Raw genomic sequence first — 14065 nt, forward strand, 5'->3', positions numbered from 1 at the left:
CAACTCCAAAGGCTCCAATAGAGAGATCTATTTATAGAGGATTATAGGCAGAAAATGGAGTTACTCATGTTGAGGGCTAATATTAAGGAAAGGCCTGAAGTAACAATTGCAAGATTCCAAAGTAGCCTTAACCTAGAAATTTAGGATAGGGTTGAACTCCTGCCTTATGAAGATTTAGATGAGTTGGTTCAACTCTGTGTTAGGGTAGAACAACAGCTGAAAAGAATAGTTATTTCTAAGAGAGACTACCTCAACACATCCTATTCTTGGAAAGATTCTAAGAGGGGGGGGGGGGTTACCCCTCCAAATCCGAGTATGAAGGATCCAAGGGCAAAAAGAAAGAAAAAGCAAAAATAAAAAGATAGATAAATTAAAGAAAATACTCCTATAAAGAAACTAGAGACATTTAGTGTTTTCATTGTCATGAAAAATGGCACTATGCTTCCGAGTGTCCAAGAAAAAAAACTCCAGTTTTAAAAGATTATGACAGTGATAACACTAGTGACTCTACATCCCCACCCAATGAGGATGAAGCCTTAGAGTCTGAGGAGAAAATTCAACCTTGTGAGGGATAATTGATGTTGGTGAGAAGGCTTCTTCAAAACCAACCAATTGAACTAAAACAATCACAACAAAAAAATATTTTCCACACATGATGTAAAATCTTGCAAAATATTTGCTTAGTGATTGTGGATAATGGATCTTTTTGCAACGGTTGTAGTTCTAGCTTGGTGGAAAAGTTATCCTTAACTACTATACCCCATCCAAAACCTTATAAACTTGAAAGGATTAATAATAATGGTGAAATAGTAGTAAAGGAACACATGTACCAATTTCCATAGAAACATTTTTTGAAAATGTTTTGTGTGATGTTATACCTATGGAGCTTGAACACATTATACTTGAAAGGCCATGGCAATATGATCACCACACCAAACATGATGGCTACACCAACAACATAACTTTTACTCATGAAGGTAGAAAAATAATGTTATCTCCTCCCACACCCTAACAAGTGAGAGAGGATGAGATAAATGTGAAAGAAAAATTGAAAAAGGAGGAAAAAGAAAAGAAGAAGAAAAGAAGAGCCTAGGGTAGAGACTTCCACTTGTGTATGTATGCTCTTGAACTCTTCTTTAGAGGAAGGTAATAAATTAACTTTGCAAAATTTTCCAAATCAACACTTTGTAAAAAAAATTCCTGACTTAGGCAATGACTCTTACAAAGTGAACAAAACTATTTTCAAAGGAGAAGGTCCAAGTTTTTCACATGCAAAGATTTACAAAAATCAAGGACCATCTTTTCACATTGTCCATATAACATCTGCGTTTTAATGATGTTTGTTGTATGGTATAGGTGGATACATGAACCTGGTGGAAAAATAATGTTTGAGGAAGTGGTCTTTGAAAGGTGGTGATGCCTATAAAAAAAAATTTGGATCTAAGGAAAAATCATTTTTTAAGAGAGAGGTTCTAATGGAGGACCATCTGGAAGTGCTTATAGAAGCAGAATAAGGAGTTGTAAAGACTTTCCTCTTAGGTAGAATTAAGTGTTGTCTGCTCTTCCATTTTTCTCTAGTTTTATAAACATTGTATAGAGTGGTATAGGCTTTATTTTGGGCTTGTATTTGAGTCATTTTCTTGGGATGTTTTGAACCATGTATTGGGCCAATTAGAGTATGGTGTAAATAGAAAAAGAAATAGTCTAGCTAGAGTTACAACTGGGCTTTCTTGGACCTAATGCAACTCTAGACCATCTAGGGTGCATAAATAAATTATTAGAGTGTAAATAGAAAGCATAGAGTGACAAGAAAGGCATGAAGGTCCACATGTTATCCCCTCAATGTAGAGGTCCACCAATGACAAAAGGGCCATTTGTCTTCATGGAAATGGAGATGATTCTCTCCAATTAGAGAAGGACACTTGTCAACCTCTAATTTGAGAGGATTTGCTCCAATTAGAGAGATCTACTCGTTCTTCTATGAGTTGAGAATTTTGAGGGTTAAAGTTTGCACCTTAAGGCCCTACAAATACAAGTGTTAGTCTCCTTGTAAAGGAGCTTTAAATAGACTATTGAATTGTGGCCAAACTTCAACCTCAACTAGTATGAAAACCTCTTAGGGGTTGGTCTAACCTCTTTTAAGCTTCATTATCATTCTCTTATGGTTTCTTTCATTCATTTTAGTTACCAAATCCCGCATCCCAAAAATATAAAACAAAAGAAACAAAGCCATGCAATCTAGGATTGCATCAAGTCATCATACCCGTGATGACTCCAACTTCTAAAAAAAAGGTTAACAACAAAAGTTAATCAATTTTATTCTCAGTGAACACAAGTTCTTTAATATTTTTTCATAACAAAAGTCATTCTTTATCTTGAGAATTTTTTGTTGAACAAAGGCTTTGATGACTCCAAATCCTCAAGATTTGTGTGAAGTTTTGTTGTTGCTTATTTAGTTGGGTATTTTGTAGTGTTTGAATTTGTAATCCACTTCTAGAATTGATCCAATGCCATTTGATTTTGAAACCTTTTAAAAAGATAAGTTTTCAAAGACAAGTGGAAAAACAACCAGTTGATTTATCGTTGCAATCGGTTATTTTACACTTAGAAGCTTTTAAAAGAGTTTTGAAAGAATTTGACTTTGGTTGACTTTACTGTCAAACCAATTCAATTAGTTGTTTCGATAAATCAATCGATTGATTTTTGAAATTTCTTAACAAAGTTTTGTTAAGTCTGTTAAATTTGTTTTGGTTGGTTTTTAAATTGCTTTGGCTTTTGTTTTTAACGATTTTAACGACTACTTGGAGTCTATAAAAAAGGTTTTATACTCCTAGCTAAATATACTTTTTACAAGAGATTCAGATTGCAAATTTGAGTTCAGTTTTCCAAGATTGCCTAAGGCTTTGGACTTTTCTTCAAGAGGAATATGACTGCTGTGTGTAAAGTCATTTTTCAATTATGTGTACTCTTTCCTTTTCTTTTAATCTTTGTAATTCTGTAAGGTTGTGTGGTGCAGATCAATAGGGTATTCTGATATGTGTAGTGTTTGCAAAGAGAAGGTTGTGTTCTTGAAAGGTTTAAGAAGATCTCTTTGTTGTGTGTGCTGTAAATCAAAAGAGTTTGATTTGTTAGTGAAATTCCCAGGTGTTTCTGGGGCCTGGATGTAACTCTTTGTTAAGAGTGAACCAATAAAAACCTACTGTGTTGATTTCTCTTCACTTATCTCATTTAAAATCTGTTTAATCATTGTTTTTATACACTGCTGATAAAAACAATTTGTTGAATCGAAGAAACAACTGATTGATTTTCTGGAATCAAGTTAAAAACATATTTGATTTGGCTGAATTTGTTCTCTATCTTTGATTCTGCTAGTGACTTTCATTAAACCTTCAAAGTTTGTGAAAATCTTGCATAAACAATTCACCCCCTCTTGTTTTAGCCCTGAAATTCTAACACTTTTTTGTTCATTTTTATTTGCCACTAAGTCATGTTTAAGGGTGATGACTTCCAAAGAATGAAGTGGTACTTCTCGAATACAACTTACTTATTTTTATATATATATTTTTAAAATTTATCAATTTTAATAGTACAAGATTACACTATTATGTAACATCATCCTAAAGAACCTATTACCTAAAAACAATTCCTAATCATTAAAGGGTGATGATATCTTCACATTGACACCATACATAATATCTTGACATTGACAACATACATAGTAACAAACATATACCTGACAAATAAATTAATTAATATTTTAATTAAATTTGTTTTATTTTTTAATTTAAAATATTATTATATCTATACCTATATGTAAAGGGGATTCCCCTTTAACTGCTCTCAAAATTTTCCTATTTTATCCATAGATTAATATTTGATTTTATTTCCGTATTTTGGGCATTGCGTCATTTCTTATTTTTTAAAAAATATTTGAAATAAATAGAGTAACAGTTTAGAATTGAAAGAGATAATTTATTTTAAAAATTAATTGCATAATGAGAGGGAGTGTCTGTTTTATGAGAGAGAAATAAATTTAAAAAATATTTAAAATAAATGGAGCAACTGTTTTGAATTGAAAGAGATAATTTATTTTGAAAATTAATTGCATAATGAGAGGGAGTGTCTGTTTTATGAGAGAGAAATAAATATTAGGAAACGTGAGTAGTGGCCAAATGTGAGCAATTTTAAAAATTCTTGAGTACATTGTCATTTTTGTCATTTTCCATTATTACTGAGCGGTTACAGAGGATTAGTTCTCACCGGTTACATCCACTTTAGTACGAAGGACTAGTTTTCACCAGTCACATCCACTTCCTTATAAGGAGTAGTTTTCACCAGTTACATTTAAAGAAAACAAAATGCTCATAAATTTTGGCACATCTTGAACCCTTTTCCTTCACGCTCCATGTTCTTCTCCTACTCTCACCTGTCTTAGTCCCTCTTCAATCACCACCATTGCTTCCTCCTTCTGATACTTCCCAAAGCGTTCGAAGCAGAGACACGTCTCATTTTATAAGGAAACTAAGAGGAGAGGAAGCCAATGAGAGATCCAGGACGCAAGGAGGCACCGTGAGTTCGACATGGAAGCAATCAAATTGAAACCACAAATACTCACCAAAGAGTTCAGCAGTGTCCCTCACAGTCAGAGAACACCTAAAGTTAAAGATAAAGGAGAACCCAAAGAGAGAGAAACTACCAGAACAAATGGTTGCAAGTGCGAGAGAAAGAAAAAGATATGAGCAAGTTATGCCCGTTTTTTGTTTATATTTGGTTACTTTTTATTTTTTATTATTTAAAAGTAATTATATTTAATAGAAGGTTGTTTCAAATACTATGTCGTTTTGAAGTTCCAATTCTTCACTGGCAATAGATGCCGAAGCCACATTACTTAGGTGGAGATTACGATGTGGAAGCCAACCGTTTGGGGATAAAATCAGTGAAATGTTTCAATGGCTCTCGGTGTCGTTTTGAAGTTTTGGAAGGTTCTTTGCAGTAGTTGCCGAAGCCACGTCGCTTAGGTGGAGATTATGATGCGGAAGCCATTGGTTGTTTCAATTGCTCTTGAGGTTTGAGATGTAAATGAACGGGAAAATTAGTACAGATTCAGAGATTTATAAAAGAAGTTTCAAAGTTTCATTTCATTAATTGTTATAGGATTTGAACATTTTTGTTTCTATTGCTTTCTTAATTTTTTTATATTTTTGTATGAAATGTTTATTCAAGGCAGATTTGAGTTTTTATTTACCATTCAATTCTCTCTCAATTTTGGTTTAATTTGAGCGATTTCCTTGACATTGCACTCCAAAAGTACACACCTAACAAAGTCATGGAAGATTTCTGAGTTTTTTTTTCTTTTATATGAAATTTTTGGATCTTGAATTATTTTTGGCTAGTTATTTTGTTTTCATGTCAGATTTATGTATTTAGTAGTGTTCTTGGAAATCTTAGTTTGCGGGCAAAGCTTTTATGCGTACTGATGCTTTGATCTATTAGATATTACATAAGTTGGAAGTTTGGTAATTTGTATTTAGTTTATTATTTTATTTTTTTCAACTTCTTTGCCATGGAAGACATGGATTCAATTGACATGGTGATAAATTCTACAATTTCCAATATACAACCCTTGCATAAGGTGTTTGATGAACATGAAAGTTACTCTAAACTTGAAATGGGAAGATCTTGAAGAACATTATCATTTTCATTATGTTTTGACATTATTTGTTGCTCCAATTTTTTTAAACCTTAATAACCTAACAAAGTTCAACACTACACTCAAGTTAAATCAAAATTTAATATTCAAAAACAATAAAATGAAAATATAAAAAATTAATATAAAATCTTAATAAAACTATTATCAGTGTTGCACTTAGATAATTTACATGTCTTCTCATATAATTTAATATTTATTAAAATTACATGAATATGTAAATAATAAAAATGAAAAATGTGGATACACAGACACGTGAATGCCTATGTTCCCATTAATTATTATAGTGTTCCTGCTAGTGTGTCTATGTTCCCGCTAGTTATTATAGTGTTCCCGTTAGTTATTATAATGGTTTGTTAACTATATGCATTTTTCTTTTTTGTGTTAACAAAATCTTTTCCATCATTAAAACACCTAAAATGAAACTCTATACTCTTCATACCCCTTTTACCCAAGAAACCCCTTCATGTAGCTCTAGGAGGAATAGAAAAAGAAACTCACAATATTTCAAGATTGCGTGCTCTAAGTTTTCTTCAATTTAATTTGTAGAAGGAAGTCTCAAATGGAACAGGATGATCTTAGTGCATGAAATTAAAGAAAAGGAAGATGAAAGAAGAGAGAATGAAAAAATAATATATGTTCCTGCTAGGGAGATGGGACCAAGAGAACTATTGAAGTCTTCTTCTCCTTCCTTCGGTCGGAAGGGTGACTGGGTGATGAACTGTGATTCTTCTCGTCTTCTTGCTTATCCTTCGGTACTCGGCACTCGGTCATCGAGCAAATCACCGGATGGTGGGGGTACCTGCGAAGGCACTCCGACGCTCAAGTCAGTAAAGCGGGTGGTCAGCTCTTAGGTAGGTGAACAGTAATAAATGACATACCTTACTCCTTGGAATGCGTGCTATTTATATTATTCTAATGGGCCTACCTTGTTGGGCCCGTTTATCGAGGTGGATACCGCTTAGGGTTGCATTACCTAATTCTTGATGATGGATTAGCTTCACTGATCTCGGTTTGAGCGTTAATTGTAATGGGGTTCGGCCATCAGCCAAATTCTCATGGTGAGGGCTGGCCATCGGTCAAATACCTGTGGTCTTCGGCCGTCTCAATTAAGTCTTCAAAGGTCTCGGTCTCTCGGCCAAGTCTCCAAAGGTCTCGCCCTCTCGGTCTCTCGGCTAAGTCTCCAAAAGGTCTCTACCTCTCGGTCTCTCGGCCAGGTTGACTAGGCATCGGGCAGCCAGGTGGGTCCCAGCCTCGCCCAGTACCGGTATAATATATATATTTCTTTTTTTGCTGTAGAAAAAGATGAAGAAGTGATTTCCACATTACTACTCCAACTCTTTCTGTTTTCAAAGATTCCAAATCTATTTCCACTGCTCAAACCCAAAATACCTTTTTTTTTTCGTTTCCATTTTCAGCCTAAGAAACCAAGACACAAATCTTATTTAGTATACATCAATCATCCGAACACATGCCTTATAAAATATACCATTAAATAAATTAAGCTTTAAACACAAATTTAATTATAATTTATAAATTATTTCGTACATTTATTTATCACGTATAACAGAGTTCTTACAAGTACAGTAAATCCATCCATAAAATTTATAATTTATTTCATATATATATTAATATCTAAAATAACAAAAAAAATTATATAATAAATAGCATTAAGATTAGAAATTTCTATTAACAATAATTAGGAATATGAATTAATTAGATCCAATGACTATTTTAGCTAGTTATTATATTTTTTTCAACTCTCTTTTACTATAACTAAAACACACACACATATTGATAAATATATAGATTTATTATTTTTCACATAATCAAATTACACCAAATATTATATTCTGAATAATTTTATATATATATATATAAGATATTTTTTTAAATACAATAATTAAATTGTAATTTTATATTGTGATTATTTAGGTCCAATTCTATTGGAATTAAATAATAATTTAAAAAGGTATCTTTTTATTTATTTATATAAAATATTTTAAAATAACTTTAAACTAATATATGACAGAAATTTTCAATCTAATAATAATTTTTAAAAATTTATTATTTAATATTAACGAAGTAATATTTAGTGCAATATATATAATAATACATAAGAGATAAAATTAATATTTAACATTTAAGTAAAATAAAATTAAAAAAATTATATAAATACTTTATAGATATAATAATCTATAGTTTAATTATTAAGTGAAATAAAATTATATTAAACACAAAACTACTATTTAATATTTAACTTTTATATAAATAACATTAAATTCAACAGTTATTTTACCATTAAATACAATTAGAATCATTAAATTGAAATATTTTCGACAACTATTATACCATTAAACATTTGAACAACTTCTGCAAGTTGAAGTGTCATTTACAATTCATATATATATATATATATATATATAATATACGATAAAATACTAATTATTAAAAAGACAGATGACAAATGTTACCTCTGAAACAGTAAAGCTGAAGAGAGGTTAGGTTTGGCTTTTGCTACTGAGTTTCCCCTCTTCTTCTACAGTTACCAACTCTCTTTTTCAGTCTTCCTTTTATTCTTGTAACCATAAATTTAACTAATATTTATCATTACAATAATAAAATTTAATTTAATTAACAAAATCACAGTCTCATCAGATAGCAACAGACCAAGGAGAGAGAACGTGTAATTCGTAACTCGTAACTCGTAACTGCTAGCTCAGTATTATCCAAATATTTAAAATTAAGAAACTGTATTAAATATTATTAATACGTTTAATTTAAAAGAAAATTCATAAATTTTTGTTCAGCATGTTGTGTGTTGTGCTATTGTTGCAGAGGAGGACCCATTTCAGTTATGTATCTTTGAGCGGAGATTACTGAGTTCAGCCCAGGTGCTGTTCACTCTGTTCTCTCTGCCCCCACTCTCCTCACTTCACTTTTTATTTCCCAATTCCCAATCCATCTACCGTTCAAGATTTTTTTTTTTGGGTATTTTCACTTACTTAATGTGATCTGTTACTTTTCCCCTTTTCGATTTTTATTTCTGGGTCTTGTGGGTTACTCGGTTTCAAGGGTTGTTGGGTTGTAAAGTTGTGATCTTTAGGTTTTACTTGGGAATTTGCCATCTGGGCTCGTGGGAGGGTAGGAGGAGGTGGTATTTGGAATTGATGATATCTGGGTTTGGTTGTCTAGGAACTTGTAGAGATGGGCTTGGGTGCTGAGAATGGTAAGGTGGTGGAGCCTTGGGATGTGTGCAAATCAAAGGGGAGGAAGAAGAAGAAAGGGGATGAGGAAGTGGAAGGGGCTGGGTCTGGTTGTTGGCTTAGGCTGAGGTTTATTGGCAGCTGCATTTCCTCAAGATCCAAGGTCGACACCTCTGTCAGTGGCAGTGGCACCAGTACTCATTATGGTAATCATTACTGTTTCCTTGCAAGAGTTGAAACTGTTGTTGCTGTTGTTGTCTTTGTGTGATGGTGTGCTTGGAAGTTCCATCTATGTGAATGTGCTTGTCATATGATTTTGTTTGTGCATAAGCTTTCCCCATTTTTTGCTTTTAGTGGTTAGTTGGTCTTTGGGTTCGAGAATTCTTTCTTGAGCACCTAATGCAGGCTTGTTTACCTATTTCGTTTGCTATTTTGTTGAAATTTACCATGCTATGTGATGTCAAATGAAATGATACTCAAACGATTACGAGTACCATGGCTGCTGTTTGGGGGATGCAGCAAAACAAAGTTGAAATTGAAATGTAATTTTGGGATTTTTTATTCATGTTTATCCAGAACTGCAGTGAATTACATTGTTAATACCAAGAGATATGACAATGCATGTGTTAGCTTCATCAATACAATGTTTCGTTTACCACACCACCCTGTGGTCTTCCAGTTCAAAGTGAGAAGCCAGAAGCCAGGGAAAAAAATTAAATTTTAGATTGGCTAGGAAATACATGAGTTTTAAATTTGACTTTGGTTGTGGTATACTATCATATGAACTTGAGAGATTAGATATAAGGAAGGAAGTCACTCCGATTTACTCTTTGGGCACAACTGAATTTCAAATATATAGGCAAATTACCTGAGGTTGTGTTTAATTCTGATCTTTCCTATCTATCATAAAACCTATAATTCGTGGTGCTATTTTTTAGTTTTTTAGTACTTTGTCCTAATACTCTTTTTAAAAAAATTCTCTCTCGGTGGCTTCCCATTAGCTGAAAGTAAATCAACTAATGATACTAGTAGAGACCAACCAACGGCTCCAGCAGTCTCTTCTACAACCACTAGTAATGCAGAAAGTAATTCATCCACTTCCAAACTTGAAGAGGAGCTTAAAATTGCTTCCAGGCTGCGAAAGTTCTCTTTCAATGATCTTAAGTTAGCTACCAGAAATTTTCGGCCTGAAAGTTTTCTTGGTGAAGGTGGGTTTGGTTGTGTTTTCAAGGGTTGGATTGAAGAAAATGGAACTGCTCCAGTGAAACCTGGCACAGGGCTTACGGTTGCTGTAAAAACCCTCAACCATGATGGGCTCCAGGGTCATAAAGAGTGGCTGGTTTGTATATTTTCGGAACTTTATCTTTTCTTCTATTATCATCTACTGAATTCTACATTTCTAATGATCATTCTCATTTCGATAATGTGTCAGGCTGAAGTAAATTTTCTTGGCGATCTAGTTCATCCGAACCTAGTTAAACTTGTAGGTTACTGCATTGAAGATGATCAAAGGTTGCTAGTGTATGAGTTCATGCCTCGGGGTAGTCTAGAAAATCATTTGTTTAGGAGTAAGTTACCCTTTTCTATCTAATTATTTTCCACAGTTTCCTATTTGAGAATAATAGTTAGACCACTACTGCACTTTTAAATTTTGATAACATCAAATGAAGAACCCTGCTAGATTTCTCTTGTAAAGCATGGTTCCCTCTCCACAGAAGGCAGGTTATAAACTTTTGTTAGTTTGGCATTTTCTCGACGTACAAGGGAAAAGGGAAGTGATCTACCTATTTAGAATAATGCATGAATCTAATCTATACCATTATAATGATTCCATTAATAACCTTTGTTTCTTTGAGTATCTCACTTGTAATATAATGGAGTTAGTAGTTTTCTATATCAGGTTTAAAACTGTAACTTAAGATTACTGTTTTTATATTTGGATTATGTCCTTTTTTATTTATGTTTTAAGTTGAAATTATGTCACATGTAGGATCCCTGCCTCTTCCATGGTCCATTAGAATGAAAATTGCCCTAGGAGCTGCTAAGGGTCTTGCTTTTCTTCACGAAGAAGCCGATCGACCAGTAATATATAGGGATTTTAAAACTTCAAATATACTATTAGATGCAGTAAGTGCCAAAAACTACATTGAGATTACATGTTTCCCCCTTTTTGTTTGTCTAAACATTGTACAAATTCAGGAGTATAATGCCAAGCTCTCAGACTTTGGTCTAGCCAAAGATGGCCCAGAAGGTGATAAAACACATGTGTCTACTCGAGTGATGGGAACCTATGGCTATGCAGCACCAGAATATGTCATGACAGGTAATTTTTGTTTGATATAGCACGTCCAAATCTGAATGTTTAGTTTTTGTTATTTATCGTCATATCTATAAAGTCATGAATGCTTAGGCGTTGATGCTATTTCTATCTGACTTTATTTCTATACTTTTAACAAAGTTCTGAACAAAACATAATTCCTTGTGGGACTGTTTAAATGTGTGGAATGTATTAAGCTCTTTATCTTTGATATTATTTGTTTTCCACTCAAGACAAATTTATGATTAAGATAGTAAATTATATTTTCCCTGGTTTGATATCTTCAGTTGTGTTTTCATAATGTTCATGTATGACTCACAAAAATTGAAGTTTATTTACATTCGGTTGATAAGTTTCAGTTATGTTTTTTCCAAATGCATTTAAACACAATCCATAGAATATCTAATTGCTTAAATTCTAATAAGATTTACTGGTGTGGCAGGTCATCTTACATCAAAAAGTGATGTGTACAGTTTTGGAGTGGTACTACTTGAGATGTTGTCTGGCAGAAGATCCATGGACAAACACAGACCCAATGGTGAGCATAACCTTGTGGAATGGGCTCGCCCTCATCTAGGAGAGAGGAGAAGGTTCTACAAGTTGATAGACCCTCGTTTGGAAGGCCATTTTTCGGTGAAAGGTGCTCAGAAAGCTGCCCAACTGGCTGCTCACTGCCTTTGTAGGGATCCAAAAGCCAGGCCTCTGATGAGTGAAGTTGTAGAAGCTTTAAAGCCTTTGCCAAACCTCAAGGACATGGCAAGCTCTTCATATTATTACCAGACAATGCAAGCTGACCGCATTGGAGCGAGCCCGAACACACGAAACGGGCGAACACAAGGAGCATTGCTCACCCGCAATGGACACCAGCAAAGGAGTCTTTCTATACCAAATGGTACCTATGCATCTCCTTATCATCAGTTTCCTCAACCATCACCAAAACCCAATGGCAAAGCGTAGTAGAGCTGGTGAAAATTCTCTTTTTCCCTTTCACCTTTTATGTCATTTCTTAGTTTTTCCTTGTAGATGTACCTTCTGTCAAAGCTTCTGTTCATGGAGATGTTGAAAGCAAAAGAAGCATGTTGCTTTATCATATTATGTTATGGCTTTTGCTTGAAAGAATATCTGGGTGGGAGCAAAGAAGCTTATTGAGCTACTATCTCTTCTGTCAAATTGTTATTCAATATTTTCATCAGGTTGTTTGAAAATATTGAACATTATGAAATCCTCATCCTTATTTTATTTTGTTTTTCACATTTGTGATCGGAAAATGTTATCTCCTGATATATCTAGGATTTGCTTGTGATATCAAACCCTGCAGCTCCTTAAATTAAACGCTGTCTTTTGTTTATAAAAAGATGAGAAAGAAGCTTTATTGGTTAATTTGTAGCAGTAATCTGTTCTGATATGATCCGGTTCCCTATTTTATTTAGCTTATAGGCAGCTGGTTATACTTTATAGCACTTTATAGCACCTTGTTAAAAATTCAAATTTCAATGTTTATAGATTGATGACTGTGGGGTTCAAGTGTAGGATGATATACTTTTTTATGTAGGGTCCTATAGGAATGTTCCGGAAGTATTAGTTTTTGAATTACTTATTAAAATTATTTTATGAATAGTGAATAATTAATTATCTTGGGGACTTGTAAGTGTTGAAAATTTTATTAGCAATAGCAACAGTACGTGTTAATGATGTGTTGGTACATTTCCAATTATGTTGACACAGTTTAAAACAGGCTCCAGATCTGCCTAAAATTGCTTTTTCTCTTTTCTTTAGAAATATTCGTTAATTTGATTTATAGCATTGAATTTATTTCAAATTTCTATGTATTTTGTAAAAAGTATTACTTTAATATTATTAGAACATAATAGTCTTCATCATAGATTTTATTTACTTTAATTCTTTCATTGTAATGTATTTATTTCTATAGTTTCTAACAATTATACATGGAAATATAGATTCCTAAAATGTTATTCCTAAAACATTAATATATTTTATCTACCATATAATAAATGTATATTAATGATTGAGTTAAAATATACTCTGGATCAATTCCTAAAGAATCACAACTTCTCATTTGATTTCTAAAAAGGGACTGGAAAAACTGAAATTGCACTTTTAAAAAAAATATGAGGTGCGCTTTTTATTAATCAACTCCATAACTTGTAAAATTTAAATTCGGCTTTTGCTTTTTGCACCCATGATTACTGCTTGCACTTTCATTGTGGCCACGTATGTTAGCCATGTTGTTGTTACACTCTAATATCAACCAAGGTGTGGGCCGGAGATAGTGGAAACGAAGAGACAGAGGGACAAAAAGTAAAACGTTGGTTTGATGGAAATTATAGAGTTTTGTAGTTTGTTTTTCCTTTTGGAAACTCTAATCCATTCTGCTTGTTCAATCCATAATGTTTCTGGTTTTTTCAATTGGAAAAGGAAAGATGAATGTTTATGTAGTATTCTCATAAGCATCTCTCAAATGTTTCGAAAAAGATATTTAAGAAAAGCTTATTCCAAAATATTTTCAAAATATGTATTCCGTAAGTTACATTGAAATGTATCATAAATGATAAATGATAGAATTGATAGTTTAAAAGTTACGAGGGTGCAGGTAGTAATTATGGGGTGCATAAAGTAAAAGCTTTTAAATGGTCCCATTTAAAACATATCCATAATAGTAGAAAGTTGACAATTTAGTATGATTAGTATTTTAATATATTTTGTTTTTAGCATTTTTGTTTGAATTCCATTAATGATTGATGTAACTTAATATTATGTGTTTGGTCTTTTAGTAATTGTTATGATTCGAAGAGTTTTTTGGATTATAACGATATT

At 32.9% G+C, this 14065-nt stretch overlaps 1 protein-coding gene across 3 annotated transcripts; it reads left to right on the forward strand.

The window, feature by feature from the left end:
* The first annotated feature begins 8229 nt into the window (after window positions 1-8229).
* On the forward strand, window positions 8230-12610 carry LOC137810591 (serine/threonine-protein kinase PBL34-like). Of its 3 annotated transcripts, XM_068611946.1 has the most exons (7): window positions 8230-8698; window positions 8903-9119; window positions 9915-10252; window positions 10346-10481; window positions 10904-11040; window positions 11113-11236; window positions 11673-12610. In XM_068611946.1, exons 2-7 carry the CDS (start codon window positions 8915-8917, stop codon window positions 12185-12187), a joined length of 1455 nt encoding a protein of 484 aa, XP_068468047.1. In that variant the 5' UTR covers window positions 8230-8698; window positions 8903-8914; the 3' UTR covers window positions 12188-12610. The 3 variants fall into 3 exon arrangements, with proteins under 3 accessions (XP_068468047.1, XP_068468045.1, XP_068468046.1); XM_068611944.1 differs by having other exon boundaries at window positions 8519-8698; window positions 9915-10481; window positions 10904-11236; XM_068611945.1 differs by lacking the exon at window positions 8230-8698 and having other exon boundaries at window positions 8759-9119; window positions 10904-11236.
* Window positions 12611-14065: the final 1455 nt, after the last annotated feature.

This window comes from Phaseolus vulgaris, chromosome 2 (genome assembly GCF_000499845.2).
Source record: "Phaseolus vulgaris cultivar G19833 chromosome 2, P. vulgaris v2.0, whole genome shotgun sequence".
In the NCBI taxonomy this organism is placed as follows: domain Eukaryota; kingdom Viridiplantae; phylum Streptophyta; class Magnoliopsida; order Fabales; family Fabaceae; genus Phaseolus; species Phaseolus vulgaris.

Excerpts from the sequence above, each read along its gene's own strand:
- LOC137810591 (XM_068611944.1), top strand. The coding sequence starts at position 8,915 with ATGGGCTTGGGTGCTGAGAATGGTAAGGTGGTGGAGCCTTGGGATGTG. Across the intron at positions 9,120-9,914 it reads TGGCACCAGTACTCATTATG|CTGAAAGTAAATCAACTAAT; the intron begins GTAATCATTACT and ends GCTTCCCATTAG. Across the intron at positions 11,237-11,672 it reads ACCAGAATATGTCATGACAG|GTCATCTTACATCAAAAAGT; the intron begins GTAATTTTTGTT and ends CTGGTGTGGCAG.